The sequence below is a fragment of the Enoplosus armatus genome, chromosome 4, assembly GCF_043641665.1.
Source record: "Enoplosus armatus isolate fEnoArm2 chromosome 4, fEnoArm2.hap1, whole genome shotgun sequence".
In the NCBI taxonomy this organism is placed as follows: domain Eukaryota; kingdom Metazoa; phylum Chordata; class Actinopteri; order Centrarchiformes; family Enoplosidae; genus Enoplosus; species Enoplosus armatus.
Window position 1 is genome coordinate 14,415,947 of NC_092183.1, and position 15,144 is coordinate 14,431,090.

The following is a 15,144-nucleotide window of genomic DNA, read 5'->3' on the forward strand; positions in this document are numbered from 1 at the left end:
TATTAGATTTAACTCTGACGGGAATTAAGCAACTGTGAAAAGTGTGTTTGCTATTGTGTGTCAAATTATCTCAAACAATGTATTTATTTTTGGATCTATTTATCCTCATGTTGTTTTGGGTTACTGTTTGCTGCCAGTCTGTAAAGTATGAGCACAATAAATTATGCATTAGATGTTTTTTTTTTTTTTTTTTTTACTTTACTTGAAAATGTCAGTAAATAGAAAAGTGCATTGACTACATTGAAGATAAACACTTCTAAAGACAAAAGTCCATGACAATTATTTAAACAATGAAAAATAAAAACTGGTATGAGGGATTGTTGATATAGACCAATTAAATGAACACATTGTAGGTGTTACAGAGCTTTTTTGTTAATAAAATATTCAGAAAATTAGCATTGCAATATATACGACTTTATAAGATGACAGAATTGTTTATTTGTGATTAATGTTAATAACACCTTTAGAAACATCTTGCCAAACTTGTCTTGAATGAGAGCAAAGCAAAAGTACATGTAGCAGAGTTTGCTTTGAAGAAGGAACAATTGACATCTGGTTTGAACTTTGTCACATATTCGCTTGACAAGGTTGTAGCTGTAGATAACTCACATGACTTCAGAAATGTGCGCAACAAACATTTCGGCGGTCGGAGTGTAAACTGCGAACACGGTCGGTCCGCTCCTCAGTGGGTCCGTCCTGAAACACGCCACCAAAGACGGGAGTTCCGCAATGAAAGCAGGATGTTGTGGTGCAGACCAGAAAGCTCTGATAAGCTTGTTGGGGAGTTCCTTGGCACCGGACCCATAGTCAGGTAAAACCTTCCCCCTGGCAAACAACATCTAATGCTTATTTTTAGAGGGACCGGAGGAAAGAGGGTCACGACGCCGCCGTACGTTTGACCTAATGTGTAACATGCGCAGACAGGGGAGCAGACAGACACGGAGTCCGGTTTAACGTTACAGTTACAAAACCTGCTAACAGGGATACGTAGTAATGATATTTTCTACCAATATTTCAAGACAGCAGCTTGGCTATTTATTGATGGAGGCGACATAGTACGCCGATGGCATCCTAACCCCAGTGTTGTCGGTAAGTTAGCCTAAACGCTAAAGCTAGCCCCTCTACTGTAACGTTATGCTAACGGCAGTGTGGGTTGTTGGTGAGGTGGGGGTAGTTAATATCGTTACTAACTAGACAATGTCGTGCAAAATAACGTAACAAACAAAACACGATTTTAAAGCTTTGATGACTGTTTCACTAGCAGACGAGGCTAAGTTGGAAGAGGCTTTGCTTGATCTGAAGTTGCGTCAGGTCTGTTTTTACCACAGATAAACGGCTCAAAGGTTAATGGATCACATTATTAATGCATTTAGTTTGCATTACTTGACGCGTTGTTTTGTCTGTGTCTTAAGGGGAGGGATTATGCAATTATAATACATAGAAGAAGAAAACGTATTTATGAGGGTTCCCTTAAAGCCCCAAATCCGTTTCCAGTCCCCTACTACATGCTTCACTGAGACAGGGCTGTGCAACACTGCTTCGTCTGTTGATGAAATCAAAGGCACAAAAACTCAGTTTGTTCGTCGAATTGTATTGCATTACATTGAGCAGTGTATCTTTTATTTTGTCCACAGCATGTATCTCAATGAGTGTAGAAACAAATCAGTATAACAAATATAAAGAACTGGAACCTGTCGACATGAAAGTTGGCCAACTCCTACACACAAGAAAGATACACTACTGGCTTTTATTACATATCATGTTGGTGTTACTGCCAAAAATCAACTTGTTGTCATTGTAGTGCCCAGATTCAGGTGTTAAACATGATGAATAAACAAAAACACATATCAGTATCATTACTGTATCTCAACTACAGAAGTGTTGTATGAATGCATATATTTACCTGCTGCCCTCATGCCCTCCTGTTTCCTGTTGTTTTCACATGTCTTCTCTTTTACTCCCCTCCATCCTAAGTCATCTGTTGTGCTTCATTAACATAATGATGTCTTTTCAGAAACAAGATGATAAAAAACTGGGGTGTCATTGGTGGGATAGCTGCTGCGATCGCAGCTGGAGTATACGTTTTGTGGGGCCCAATTACAGAGAGAAAGAAGAGAAAGAGAGGTAAGTCAGTATGACAATGTAATACACAGATTATATGTAGGGTTGTAATAGCAGTAACTTACAATGACTCGTGTTTTCTTTCAGGTATGGTTCCTGGTCTGTTGAACTTAGGCAACACCTGCTTCCTGAACTCTTTGCTTCAGGGTTTGGCAGCATGTCCATCCTTCATCAGGTGGCTGGAGAAGTTTTCGGGTCCGCCTCTCATCCAGTCATGCAAAGACAACCAGTTGTCCATGACACTGCTTCAGCTTCTCAAAGGTATATAAAACCAGTCTGTGATATAAGTCACTAGAGCGTAGCAGGCATGCAGTGTTCATTCATATTTTTGACATGCATGATGTCTCTGTCCCTGCACTCACAGTTCTGTCCAGTGAGGAGCCTGGGGAGGAAGATGTACTTGATGCCGGATGCCTCCTGGAAGTTCTCAGACTCTACCGGTGGCACATCAGTTCATTTGAAGAGCAGGTCAGGCAATAATGCTGTGGAGGGGTGTTATTTTTATATTTCAGTGCAGTGTTTTATTTAAGTCTAAACAGTTGTCTGTGTGTTTGGTTTATCCCCTCTCAGGATGCACATGAACTCTTCCATGTCCTTACATCTTCTCTGGAGGAGGAGCGGGATCGTCAACCCAAAGTCACTCACTTGTTTGACATGCAGTCACTCGAGGCAAGTTGTCATCTGCCTACTCATCTCCCTGATGCCCCCAGTATGCTCTGCAGCTCAGTTCAGCACTTATGAGCACAAGTGTAGCCTGGAGGGAGGTTTTTGCACCATTCTAACCCAAACTCTGACCCCTACTCCTTTTAAAATCTCAACCAATCTTAGTATGTGAACTGTAGTCCGTGTTGTAGAAGTGTCAAACATGACAAATCTGGCACTGCACTCCCAGTTATTCTTTGTGTATGTGTTTGTTTCATACCAGAGTCTCCCTGATCAAGATGACAAAACTATGACCTGCAGAAGTCGAGGTAAGGAGACAAAGAATTTATGGAGCCTAGAATATCAAACCACAAAGAAATGTGTTTCATCTGTATTCACTTCTTGTTTTGCAGCCCCTCTTCATCCAATACCAAGTCCTTGGAAGTTTCAGCATCCTTTTCATGGTCGTTTAACAAGCAACATGTCTTGCAAGCGCTGCGAACAACAAGTGAGTTTGTTTGGTTTTTGCCAGGAAGTGAATAGAAAATTTGTTTGTGTTGTTTGACTTTTTACTTGCTCAAGGTGATTTATTCCTCTGCTCTGCGTCTGTTTAGAGTCCGGTGCGATATGACTCATTTGAGAGCCTCTCCCTGTCCATCCCTTTACCTCAGTGGGTAAGCACAAATGTCAAGAACACATGACTGTTAAAAAGTTATTATAGAATCACTACTTAATATATGTTTTTGTTGTTCTGTTTGGCTTAATTTGATCTGCATTTGTCCTCAGGGTCGACCGATCTCTCTAGATCAATGTCTTCAGCATTTCATCTCCTCAGAAACCATCAAAGAAGTGGAGTGTGAAAACTGCACCAAGGTACGTTCACTATAGTGTCCTGCCAAATTCTGTTAATCATTTTGTTAAGTATGTAATTCACTGAAAATCATAGACAGGAAACCCATGTGACAAAACAAGCATCAAGGTACTTCCATATGCATTCAAATGACGGTCATGTTTTACACGAGAAAGGCCTACGTGTTTCTTTACAAAAATGTATTTTGCTGATTTTGTTTGTTTTGGATTTCTTCTACTCAGCTTCAACAAGGGACCAGAGTAAATGGGCAAGTTCTGGAAAGCCAGAGGACAGCATTTGTTAAACAGCTAAAACTGGGAAAGGTAACTGTCACTTATATTTATCATGTCACTGTTAGCTGAATATTAGTAGCCTAAGATGTAAATCAGTACACAGCGAAAGCTTGTTTTTATCCAGTTTAGGTTTAGAAACATAACAGTGAAGTGTTACATAGATCAAAATTTCCCCTTATTTCTTAATGACAGATGTTCTAAATCTTGATGTACTGTTGTATCCTTTCAGCAAAATCTCTGTCCAACGTTTTCTTCCCTCTGCTAGCTCCCCCAGTGCCTCTGCATCCATTTACAAAGACTGACATGGTCCAGTGAAGGAACCCCCATCAAAAGACAGGAGCACGTGCAGTTCACAGAGTATCTATCAATGGACCGCTACAAACACAATGTGTCCACACAGAGAAGTCAGTGGTTCAAATGCGCTCCAAAGCCCATAAAGGCAGAAAATTCAGACGATTCCACAGAGAAGCCCACTGCTAATGGCACTGGTATGTTGGATTTGTCAATATCATCGTGCTTCACATTCAGTTTGTCTTTTGTCGTCATACATGTGTTGCATTTTGTTTTCCAGATGCAGAGCACCGTAACAACAACAACAACCCTTTTTCCAATGGAACCTGTTCGTCTGTATTTCTTCACTCACCTGGTGTGAACCCACAGCTCGGCCTCACATATGACTACAGGTAAACTTGGTGCAACTTTTTCAGACATGGAATATATGTCACACTGCTGGCTTCAGCTATCTGTTAAAGTGCAGATGGTTCTCCAGTAGAGTTCAGAGACTTGGAGAAACTATGCCTAAGAGCTTTTCTGCTGGCTCATGGTGGCCCAGCACCTTACCAGAAACTTTATTTTGTTTTTCCTTTATCTGTACGTGTCTTGTCATCATGGTGTCTTTCCCTCCAGTTCTACAGAGTACCTTTTCCAGCTCACGGCTGTGCTGGTCCACCACGGTGACATGCACTCAGGACATTTCGTCACGTACCGCCGCAGCCCTTCCTCACCTCGCAGCCCTTCCTCACCTCTCAGCCCTTCACCCTTCAGCTCTCAGTGGCTGTGGGTGTCGGACGACTCGGTACGAAAAGCCAGTCTACACGAGGTGCTGTCTTCCAACGCTTACATGCTCTTCTACGAGAGAGTCCGAAGACTGAACCTCGCCGTGCGCACATCAGAGGAGTGACCAGAAGCTTACAACCTCACAGCCTGGCTGACTTCTGCCTTTCCAGTCAGACTGCCTGGGCTGTATGTGCCAGTTCCAACACGGTTACCGACAGGTGGATTTGTGACCATGAGACCAGAGAGGAAAGCCATCGTAGAGTTATTGTAGAGATAACTTTGCATCGTGGATTACAGCAACATGTTGAAGGTCGATCCAGAGTTGGAGGCTCTCAATCCCAAAGATTATGGACCTGCAGGATTTTTAGTCAGATATCTTTGATCATATAAGCTACTTTTCTTTGACAGTTGTAACAATTTCTGTCATGTAACTTTTTGGCTTCTATGGGACAAAAAAGAACAAAACAGGAACACCTGACAATATTGTGCACTTGTGAGGCTGTCAGAGGTGTTGACTCAATTCTGTGGCATTTTTATGATGCTGTAGTTTTTGGTGTTAAATTGGAAAGCAATATACTTTAAGGTGTTCCTGTTATTTTGTCCACTGTCTGTACATTACAGACACAGACAGAAGTAGCTGATTAGGAATTCTAATCTACTTAGAGGTTGTTACATATTATGAAAAGTCAAATAGGTAGAATTTTCCTTAACTCTGGTTCTTTATTGTCTAATCTGCCTAATCTTTCCCAGCAGTGTACGTAAACTGTAGTGGAAATGTTGTTTCAATCGACATCGTTCATAAGCAGTTGAATTTGATATTTTTTTATGTTTCCAATAATCCTTACACTGTCGTGATTTGCAGAGCTGCACAGTTAAGGTTAAAGTGCCATGTTGTCTTTAATGCTCGAGATTTTTAACACATGAAAACACGTGTGTGCTACAACTAATGTGAACATACAATATGATGCATCAGAGCCGCTCGGCATGGTGTTGATGTGTAACAGTTTATCAGTTTAACAGTTTGTTAAATGATCTGCTCTCCGATGGTGAAGCCACAGTATGACTGCAGGTTTTTGGGCAAGTTATCCTGAATATTTGAAATTCTGTGTAACTGATAACTGCCGTTTTGCTCCTACCAAACCAAACCAAACCAACCAAGTCAAATTGAGAAATGGCCTCGTTAATGTTTGCGATTTGCACTAATGTATATTCATGTGAGATTGTGTGTATTTATGTGCAATCTGTAAAGGTGATTGTTTTCAGATATTAAAATATGAAAATGCGCACTTTAGAGTTGTATTTATTTGCTACTTATGAGACAACAGAGATTGTGTGCCAGTAGACATGCCGAACATCAAACACCGACTTCCTTAAGTGTCCAAAACACTGAAGCTCTACCAGATCCAAGAATTTTCTGTGAGCGGACTGAGCATGTGGTCCTCACTGAAGGGCCTCAGACAAAACTATAGAGATAAGTGGTACATTCTTCATAAGAATAAATAAAATACATCATTTAAAGGGGAAAACGCTGCTCAGGGCTAAAGAAACTCACAAAATAATCATTAGATGGAGTTGGTAAGCTTGTGAAGACTTTGAGATGGGGTTTAAATCTCACCAAAAAGCTAGTAAGTTGACCTTGTGTTAAGCTTTTTTTTTGTCAAACTGGGGCCCCTAAATCAGAGGTTTCTTGGGCAATGGCCCCATTTGTCCCGGCTGATAATCCGGACTTGGTCATTTCTTCCTGCCTGGTCGTATGCGTCTAAATGTGAGGTTGATACGAGGCAGGGAAATCTTCTTGCGAGCAGGGAGGCTGTGGTACCAGAAAGTGTTGGTTGGTGGGTTCATGAGGAGCAGGCTTCCATGAGCGAGCTCCAGCCTGATGGGTTCAATCTGTCGGCGGCTCTGTTTTCCTCGAGCATCTCTGTGCCGGAAGATAAAGTCTCGTGCCGCTCCCAGAGAGACGGAGGCGATGGGACAGAGGGGGTCCAGCTCCTTCTCGTCATCACGATGCTCACCCATGTGATCATGCCCGTCTTTGTACCTGATGGAGAGAAGAACACTTTCAGCAGGGCGGCAAATATCAAAACTGTGACCTTTACAACTTTACAGTCACTTCTCACCTGTTGACCAGAACAAAGTTAAATGTCTGTCCAGTTGTTTTTGTGACAGCATCCCGAATATATTCCAAGGTTGGAGTCCACGGGCAAGCTAAACGTGTCACCCCAGAATAAGTGTAGGCGAGTCCTGCGTCTCCATATGTGGCCTGCTTTCTCGGGATGTTGTACACCTTTCCGAACACCTGGACTTTTGCTTCTTCCCCTGGAACAAAAACAGCCACAACCGTTCAACTACACTGCAACCTCTGCTCATAACTTTGCATAAAAAGGTTTGATGTTGTACCTGTTGAGTACTCCACCTCCTCCTCCAGCTGTTTAAAAAGAGGGTCTGCTTCCTGTTTGGAGAACAGCTGAGCGTAATCACAGTCTAGTCCCTCTGCCTCTATTTTTTGCCAGGGAACAGGGTCAGAGAACTCTGCTAAAGCGGCATGTTCGTCGTCCTCCTCCTCCTCCTGCTTCATCCTCTCATCACTCTCCAGTTTGATCTTCTTCCGTGGACCTCTTGCATCGTTGGGACAGGAGCGTTTATTCTGTCCCCGAAACACAAACTTTTCCATTGCAGTTACTTAATTTCAGTTTTTTTTTTTCAGACCTGGATGATGCAAAGAAGAATGAGACATTAACATTGACTTTGACGTTAAAATAAATGTGAAAAAAGCATCTTCAATGTGGGTCTCCAATATTTTATCTTTTAGAGTTGAAATCTGTTATATTTGTTGAATTCAGGACCTTTCAATAAAAGGCAGGGCTGCAACTAACAATTATTTCCAATATCAATTAATCTGTTAACTAGTTTCTCGACAGTTTGTCTATAAACTGTTGCAGCAACTGAACAGTGAAACAGTGAAAATGCCCATCACAATTTCCCTGAGCCCAAGGTGTCATTAGAAACAGATATACCATTTACTATTATATAAGACACCGAAAAGCAGCAAATCTTCACATTTAAGAACACTGAACCAAACAATTTGAAGGAAAATGACTCAAATGATTTATGGATTATTAAATTGACAACTGGATTAATCGACCGATGTATTTTAGCTCTACAAAACAGTGTAAACAACAGCAAACATCTTTAAAACAATAAAATGTCACATAATTATGAAAAACAGTAACATAAAACGGATATTTCTTTCAGGTGAGTGCTCGGTACTTTACCTACCACAAACTGTAGAAAACATCTAGCAGCAGTTTGTCTTGAACAGCGCTCAGCTCATTATCATAAGTCTGCTTTCGTCACTGTTTTGGCGCGAATTGCTTTGATCCCAGTGAGGGAGTTCAGGTTTTTCCGAGGAGCCCGTCGCTCTTTTGCTCCCACATTAGCTAATAAGTGCAGTTAATTAGTTTTCGGCAGCTTACCGCCAAGGTGTTTTTCAAGAAAATGATTGGACAGAAAACTATTAACTCATTTTTTACATCTGTCTCGAAAAAGAGAACTTCTAAGGATTTAAATGAAGCCGAGGAGGATGCTAAAGATCCGGTGAGTCGCGTCTACATCAGTTTGTCCGCTAACGTTAGCCGCATATCTACATTGTAACGTTAAAACATAAAGTTAATGATATTTAAACAGTGTACTTGCTGGAGTATTTCAAACAGTGAGGGATCTGTCGTTTCCCGCGACACGTTCAGCGTAATCCAAGCTGCGTTCACGAGCACCCATGTGTTCTTGATTGTTGTTCAAAGTGGTGCTGACAGCCACCATAGCACAAGCATGTTTGTACTGCCCTCTCGGTGGTTTCTAAAGCTAGTTTCACCTCCAGCTGCACGCTTCTCACCTGCTCTGTATTTTGCTCAATACACTAAAATCGTGCAGAAGAAGCCGAAGTCCTCGGCGGTGAAGCCTGAGCCGTCCAGCCCTCCTCCCGCTCCTCTGTCCCCGGAGCAGCTGGACAGGATCGCCCGCAACAAGAGAGCAGCGCTCGAGAAACTCGCTTCCGCTCAAACACCTCCAGGGTTTGGAGAAAGCTGGAGAAGCGGACTGTCGGCTGAGTTTGGAAAACCCTATTTTAAACAAGTGAGAGGACAAGTCAACACACTGCACGTGGTGTCTCTGTTGTTTTGAACTGTTTAAATAACTTCATATGTTTGCCACAGTTGATGAATTTTGTCTCTGATGAGAGGAAACGCCACACTGTGTACCCACCTGCTGAGCATGTCTTCACCTGGACACAGATGTGTGACATCCAAGATGTAAGTTTAACTGCACTGACACTCTCCCTGACCTGTGATCAGCTGTCGGTTTGGGTCTTATGAGACCCGTGATATAAGGAAGCAAGATCATTTTATTTATGTATAACTATTGAACTATTCAAAATAGAGGTTGCAAAGTGCTTTACTTCAAGACCTGTCTCTAATTCCAGGTCAAAGTGGTGATTCTTGGTCAGGATCCATATCATGGTCCTAACCAAGCCCATGGATTGTGCTTTAGTGTCAAAAGACCAGTGCCTCCTCCACCCAGGTTAAAACCTTCTCAGTGTCTTTCACTACTTTTTAAACTCTTGGCCTGTGAACTACTTAGTTTTAATCAGACAGTGATATATTTGTCACACCCTTTTCATTTCCAGTTTGGAGAACATGTACAAAGAGCTGGTTTCAGACATCGAAGGGTTTCAGCGCCCTGGACACGGTGATCTGACTGGATGGGCCAAACAAGGTCTTTTTATTTTATTTTATGTTTGCACACAGCAAGAGAGCTCTTGGTCATTAACAGACGTATTGGCTTCTCTGTCTGTGACCTTGCTCACCAGGTGTGTTGTTGCTCAACGCTGTGTTGACCGTCCGAGCGCACCAGGCCAACTCCCACAAAGACAAAGGCTGGGAGATCTTCACTGATGCTGTGGTGCAGTGGCTCAGCAGCAACCAGGAAAGTCTCGTCTTCATGCTGTGGGGATCATATGCTCAGAAGAAAGGAGCCGCTATTGACAGGGTGGGTCCACACTGTTATTGTAATACACGCACTTTAAAGCAAAGCTTTTTATCACATTCATGCATCTAAGTTCATGTGCTCTGGGTTTGTAGAAACGCCACCACGTCCTGCAGGCTGTGCATCCTTCTCCCTTGTCTGCTCATCGAGGATTTTTTGGCTGCAGGCATTTCTCAAAGGCCAACGAGTTGCTAAAGAAATCTGGAAAGTCTTCCATAAACTGGAAGGCACTTTAAGTTGTTGGGCTTGTCACCTTTTCTAACATGTATCTTGGTTAACTACAGACCAAAACCCACCCATAAGCTTTCTCAGTTTCCTGTTTTAGCAATAGTATGTGCAGAGATTTCTTTATGAAAGAGTTCATGTTGGCAGTTTACACTGTTATGTTTCATTGCTATACACTGAATTTTCATGAAAGCCTTTTTCTCAAACTGTTGAGATGAATATTTGTATCATCTGTACTCGTCAGTTTCAACATTGTAAATATGTTTGTGTTTTGTTTTTCTTTTTTACTTTTTTATAGAAATATTGGTTCTATTAAAGTGGTTCCAAAAATGGGTGTTGGATATATTAATATCTCTATAAGTCCAGTCTAATCTAAAATATGCTCACTTCCTTTGGAGCCAGGACAGAAAATGAGCTTTGAAGATTTGTTTCTTGGATCTTTGATGGAGGAAACATCTTGAGGACGGCCCCTGAACTTCAAATGAGATTATCAATTTGGAACCTGTCGCTGTATTATGATTGAGGTGTTTAATCAATGAAATAAAAGACTGCAGTCTACCAACAGTTTTGGATGACCGTATTGCTAATAATCAGCCTTTAATTTAGTTGTATTTTGAATGGTATTTGGTGGAAAGTATTTAGAAAGGAATAAAGGAAACCAAGATTAAGAATATATATGTATCTGTCAGTCAATATTCATACTGCTAATACCTTAAAGTATACGAAAAGTTAGTAGACTCAACAGATTTTAAAACCTGCAAGAATGTATTCTTTGGCCACTTGGGGTCAGCAAAAACCAGGCAGTAAACACAACACACTTAATCACCTTATAAAGTCATGTTGATATATATAACAGGAGCTGCGAGAGCAAATGGAGGAAGGACCAAATGTGTCTCTCTTTTAATTAAACAACACCATTCCAGCTTTTGATTCAATTAATTTGAATGACTTTTTACAGTTTGATATCATTTCCCTACTACTACTGACTCAAATAGTATCCAGTCGCCAATTAATGCTGAATACTATGAATCAGCTTGGCTGTATGGATGGGTGGCAGTGAATAAGCTATGACACATAGTGAAATAGTCAGACATATTCTATGTGTCTGGTCCCACAGAAGTCACTGGACCTCCTTAAAACAAGTAGACACAGTCACATATTACAGAACATGTTGTGCAAGGTACAGTACAAATGAAATACAGCATGTTGTACAGGTTGATAGCCCTCTCAAGCAGATTAAAACAAGCTTTTATAGCTTGTTGTTTAGCAGCTGTCACTGTTACCCAACAGTATTTTGGGCTATTGTACAATTTGAACTGCTAAAAGGACATTTCTTTATCTTGTTACTTTAATCGTCTTGTTAATGAGTAATAATAATAAAAGGGTAATAATGTTTAAAAATAAGCGGTGTGTATGTTCAGCCTCGCGCATTGTATCACCTCCATTATTATTAGTTTTCCTTTTAGTGCTGTTACATGTAAGCACTTTATACTGCCGTAAAATTGATAAATGCTCAATTAAAAAATTAAAATCTTTCTTGGCTGTTTTTGACGTCGACGTCAAGGCGTGGCTCCGCCAGTGACGCAATGACGTCGACAGGAAGACTCCGGCGGAGTTCCTTTTCAACTTCGCCCCTGACAGCTCGCTGTTGGTAATGTGTGTACAGTTAAACAATTGACAATGCCTGTGGAGAGCCTGCCAGTCCGGGATGCGTCCATTCATTTCCGTTTACTGCAGCAGTATCTGGTTCTTCTGAAGAAATACCCCATCCTTACTAAATCTGTGACGAGGTCAGTAGCTTTGGTTAGTCACTGACTGTTTTGTTGAAGTTCTGCAGCCTGGATCTTGTTTTATGTCGTGTTTCAGTTTAACAGTCAAAAATAAGAAGTTCTCATTTACTAAATACCAAACCATTTCAGTTACGTTTGTTAAGTTACTGTTTGCATTTGTTAACAGTTCTTGAGTGTTGACTTCATTTTAGACCCCTTTGTTTGCACTGACCACAGACTGCCCTTCTATGTCAGCACTAGCCAATCAGCATCTGCCAGGAAAACCTCCCCTAACAAGTTCATGACACTGATTGATTTTTATCAGAGTACCTTATTATGAATGTACCTGTTGCATGTTGATAGAGTTGTGTTTGTGTGCTTGATATTTTCAGCGGCATCCTCTCAGCTTTAGGAAATCTTCTGTCTCAGACTGTGGAGGCAAGAAAAAAGGCTAAAAATGGAGCCCCGGTCAATGAGCTTGATGCTGCTGGAGCTACACGCTATGCCATTTATGGGTGAGACCATAGAGTGTATAAAACTGAGGGTTGACATGCTTTTCATTCTTACATCATGTGTTTTTAATGTTTTGTTTGTAGTTATATTATGCTTTGTTGCCTGTGTCAGGTTGTTTATTACTGGACCAGTGAGCCATTACTTTTACCAGCTGATGGAAGTGTGGATGCCCAGCACTGACCCGTACTGTATAGTCAAACGTCTGCTACTGGATCGGCTTTTTTTTGCCCCCGGCTTTCTGCTCCTTTTCTACTTTGTTATGAACATCCTGGAGGTGGGTCATCTCAGAAACTCTCCCTCCTTATCATCTCATTATCATCTGGCATAAAGTTGGGGGACTCATAAGAGAAACGGTCAAACTTTCTGCAGCAGAGGCCAAGGTATCCTGAATTTTAGCCCATAGTAGGGTGAAGCTAAACAAAATGTCCTACACTTCCAATAATACAACTTCTTTCATTAAAATGTCATTCAAACTCCATGCTCCCAGCTTCTAACACAGGTTTGCATTTTACAGGCTTAGCATTACTCCCTATGACTAGTTCTTGATGTGTAAAATTGGCTGACTGCCCCTTTAAATCTGATTTACTGCCACTCATGCAATGTTTCAACCTGGATATTTACCACAGTATTTAGTCCATTGTCTTTATGTGTTAAATGTTTTAAAGTCATGTTATAAAGTTTTTTTTATACAGACAAGAAGGATGAAGTGCCAAATTACAAACTAAATGTACAAATGGAGTGTATAATAGTGTATAATATAATATATAGTCATTTCAATCTATTTTCAGGCTAAAGGGTGGGGTGACTTTGAGAAGAAGATGAGAGCAAGTTACTGGACTGCTTTAAAGATGAATTGGAAAGTTTGGACTCCCTTCCAGTTCATAAATATCAACTTTGTGCCTGTTCAGGTATGTGTTTCGCCTGCATCCTGTCATTGAAAAATGATGAGTCACATACCGACACCACTAATGTTTTTCCCCTATATGTGTTCCTGTCTCTGTTTTTTTTTCACTCTCAGTTCCGAGTGCTGTTTGCCAACATGATCGCCTTGTTTTGGTACGCCTACCTTGCATCTGTGAGGAAGTGAAGCTCCCCTTGATTTACTCACAGAGGAAAACTTATTCTTCACAGTGACTTTAACATGTGGCTGTTTACTGTACTACTGCTGTATAGCTGCTCCTGATCTGGACAATAATTCTCACCTGCAGTAGCGCTTCTGATGAACTCCTAACACACCTGTACAATGAAGCCATTATAACATGATGCTGTGATATTTTGTGTTTGTAATGAATGAACATAATAAATGTATTTTCTACAGTGCACAACCAAAATCTTGTAAGATGGGATAGTAAACCTCAAATTATACGATTTGACTTTTAAATATTGGAATGTCAAATTTAAATCTGCAACGCTTACGTGTGTCTTTTTGGTTGCTTGTGCTGGTTGTGGTCTGTACAGGGTAACCAACAGTTCACCCTGAGCTGACGAAATAGTACAGGAAATGTGACGACAAATGCAAACTCACAGTGGGGACTTTTTTTTTTTTTTTTTTTTTTACAGTTCCCAGTTAACAAAATAAAAATCAAATTATGACATTGGGTTGTGTGTAGGTTATTAAATATCTGTATTCTCAAAACAAAATGACATATTTAGTCAAAACAAGGTATATGTATATAACATAAGACGTGCCAGAATTACACACTGAGGAATGCATTGATTTTTCAAAATGGAAACATAACTAAATAAGAAATACTCCATTATTAACTTTCAGATAAACAAAGCACAAGTGTCCTCAGCCTCCTCTCAGGCGGAGCATCATGTCGATGGTGCTCAGCGCTTTGACGCTGTAGTCAGAAAGTTTACCCTCCCTCATCTCTTTGCTTTGGTGAATCAGCCTCAGCTGGCTCGCCTGGACCCCCTCTCTGCACTGGACCTTGCGCTTGAAGTCGCTCACAGTCTCGTCGGGTTTGATGTCATAGGTGCTCATCTGCCCCTTTTCGTTTCTGAGGAACACCTGGATGGTCTCCGGCTGGGTCACCAGCAGAGACACCCGGGAACCAGGCTGCAGGCAGTAGTGGCTGACGGTCCGCGAGTCGTCGCTGAGCTGTGTCCTCTGGCCGTTGTCAAACACCAGCCTCTGCCTCTGAGGGGGAACTCCTAGCTGCTGATGAACGAGTGTTTTCAGAGAGCCCACTGTGTCCTGCGGGCTCACCCTCAGGCTGTGAGACGTCCCATCCAGCATAATGATGATTATATCCATGATGAACGAGGCCTGAAAGATCATTCAACAGTTAAATACGTCTAGAACAGAAGAAGCACCACAGTGTGTTTCACTACAGTGGTTAACAAAGAGAGCTTCCTACCTTGAGATCGCGTTAGAAAAGTGCTCCGGAAAACAAGTGATGCTGCTCAGCTGCTCCGCTCGGTTTATATGCAGCTGCCTCAGCTCAACATTCGTTTTCCGTCCTGCCTTCATAACTTTCGGTTTCTGTTCTCCTGATGTATGACTCCGCTGTTATGGCTGGTTGTAATGTTGTGATCATTACTAACACTGGCCCAAGGCATGTTTATGAATTTACCATCAGGTGCAGGGAACTTACCTGGAGGGTTACGTAACGTTCACTAACGTTATTCA

General features: G+C 41.5%; 5 protein-coding genes across 7 annotated transcripts; 3 read left to right on the plus strand and 2 right to left on the minus strand.

The window, feature by feature from the left end:
• The first annotated feature begins 734 nt into the window (after nucleotides 1-734).
• usp30 (ubiquitin specific peptidase 30) lies at nucleotides 735-6,248 on the plus strand. Its single transcript, XM_070904616.1, has 13 exons — nucleotides 735-811; nucleotides 2,015-2,124; nucleotides 2,209-2,382; nucleotides 2,486-2,589; nucleotides 2,692-2,790; nucleotides 3,047-3,092; nucleotides 3,177-3,271; nucleotides 3,378-3,437; nucleotides 3,550-3,636; nucleotides 3,856-3,936; nucleotides 4,172-4,394; nucleotides 4,478-4,589; nucleotides 4,813-6,248. Exons 1-13 carry the CDS (start codon nucleotides 741-743, stop codon nucleotides 5,084-5,086), a joined length of 1,536 nt encoding a protein of 511 aa, XP_070760717.1. The 5' UTR covers nucleotides 735-740; the 3' UTR covers nucleotides 5,087-6,248.
• A 39-nt stretch (nucleotides 6,249-6,287) lies between these two features.
• Nucleotides 6,288-7,636, minus strand: alkbh2 (alkB homolog 2, alpha-ketoglutarate dependent dioxygenase). The gene is made up of 3 exons (XM_070905026.1): nucleotides 7,363-7,636; nucleotides 7,083-7,281; nucleotides 6,288-7,003 (listed from the first exon to the last, which is right to left on the minus strand). Exons 1-3 carry the CDS (start codon nucleotides 7,634-7,636, stop codon nucleotides 6,694-6,696), a joined length of 783 nt encoding a protein of 260 aa, XP_070761127.1. The 3' UTR covers nucleotides 6,288-6,693.
• Nucleotides 7,637-8,454: 818 nt separating this feature from the next.
• Nucleotides 8,455-10,490, plus strand: unga (uracil DNA glycosylase a). 3 transcript variants are annotated; one of them, XM_070904623.1, is made up of 7 exons: nucleotides 8,455-8,559; nucleotides 8,893-9,093; nucleotides 9,174-9,269; nucleotides 9,440-9,537; nucleotides 9,644-9,732; nucleotides 9,827-10,005; nucleotides 10,098-10,490. In XM_070904623.1, exons 1-7 carry the CDS (start codon nucleotides 8,461-8,463, stop codon nucleotides 10,236-10,238), a joined length of 903 nt encoding a protein of 300 aa, XP_070760724.1. In that variant the 5' UTR covers nucleotides 8,455-8,460; the 3' UTR covers nucleotides 10,239-10,490. The 3 variants fall into 3 exon arrangements, with proteins under 3 accessions (XP_070760724.1, XP_070760725.1, XP_070760722.1); XM_070904624.1 differs by having other exon boundaries at nucleotides 8,461-8,568; XM_070904621.1 differs by lacking the exon at nucleotides 8,455-8,559 and having other exon boundaries at nucleotides 8,791-9,093.
• Nucleotides 10,491-11,886: 1,396 nt separating this feature from the next.
• pxmp2 (peroxisomal membrane protein 2) lies at nucleotides 11,887-14,094 on the plus strand. The gene is made up of 5 exons (XM_070903816.1): nucleotides 11,887-12,017; nucleotides 12,389-12,511; nucleotides 12,621-12,783; nucleotides 13,298-13,417; nucleotides 13,528-14,094. The coding sequence occupies exons 1-5, from the start codon at nucleotides 11,908-11,910 to the stop codon at nucleotides 13,594-13,596; spliced, it is 585 nt and encodes a 194-aa protein (XP_070759917.1). The 5' UTR covers nucleotides 11,887-11,907; the 3' UTR covers nucleotides 13,597-14,094.
• On the minus strand, nucleotides 14,003-14,941 carry LOC139283780 (polyubiquitin-like). Its single transcript, XM_070903818.1, has 2 exons — nucleotides 14,873-14,941; nucleotides 14,003-14,781 (listed from the first exon to the last, which is right to left on the minus strand). The coding sequence occupies exon 2, from the start codon at nucleotides 14,767-14,769 to the stop codon at nucleotides 14,302-14,304; it is 468 nt and encodes a 155-aa protein (XP_070759919.1). The 5' UTR covers nucleotides 14,770-14,781; nucleotides 14,873-14,941; the 3' UTR covers nucleotides 14,003-14,301.
• Between the last annotated feature and the right edge of the window lie 203 nt (nucleotides 14,942-15,144).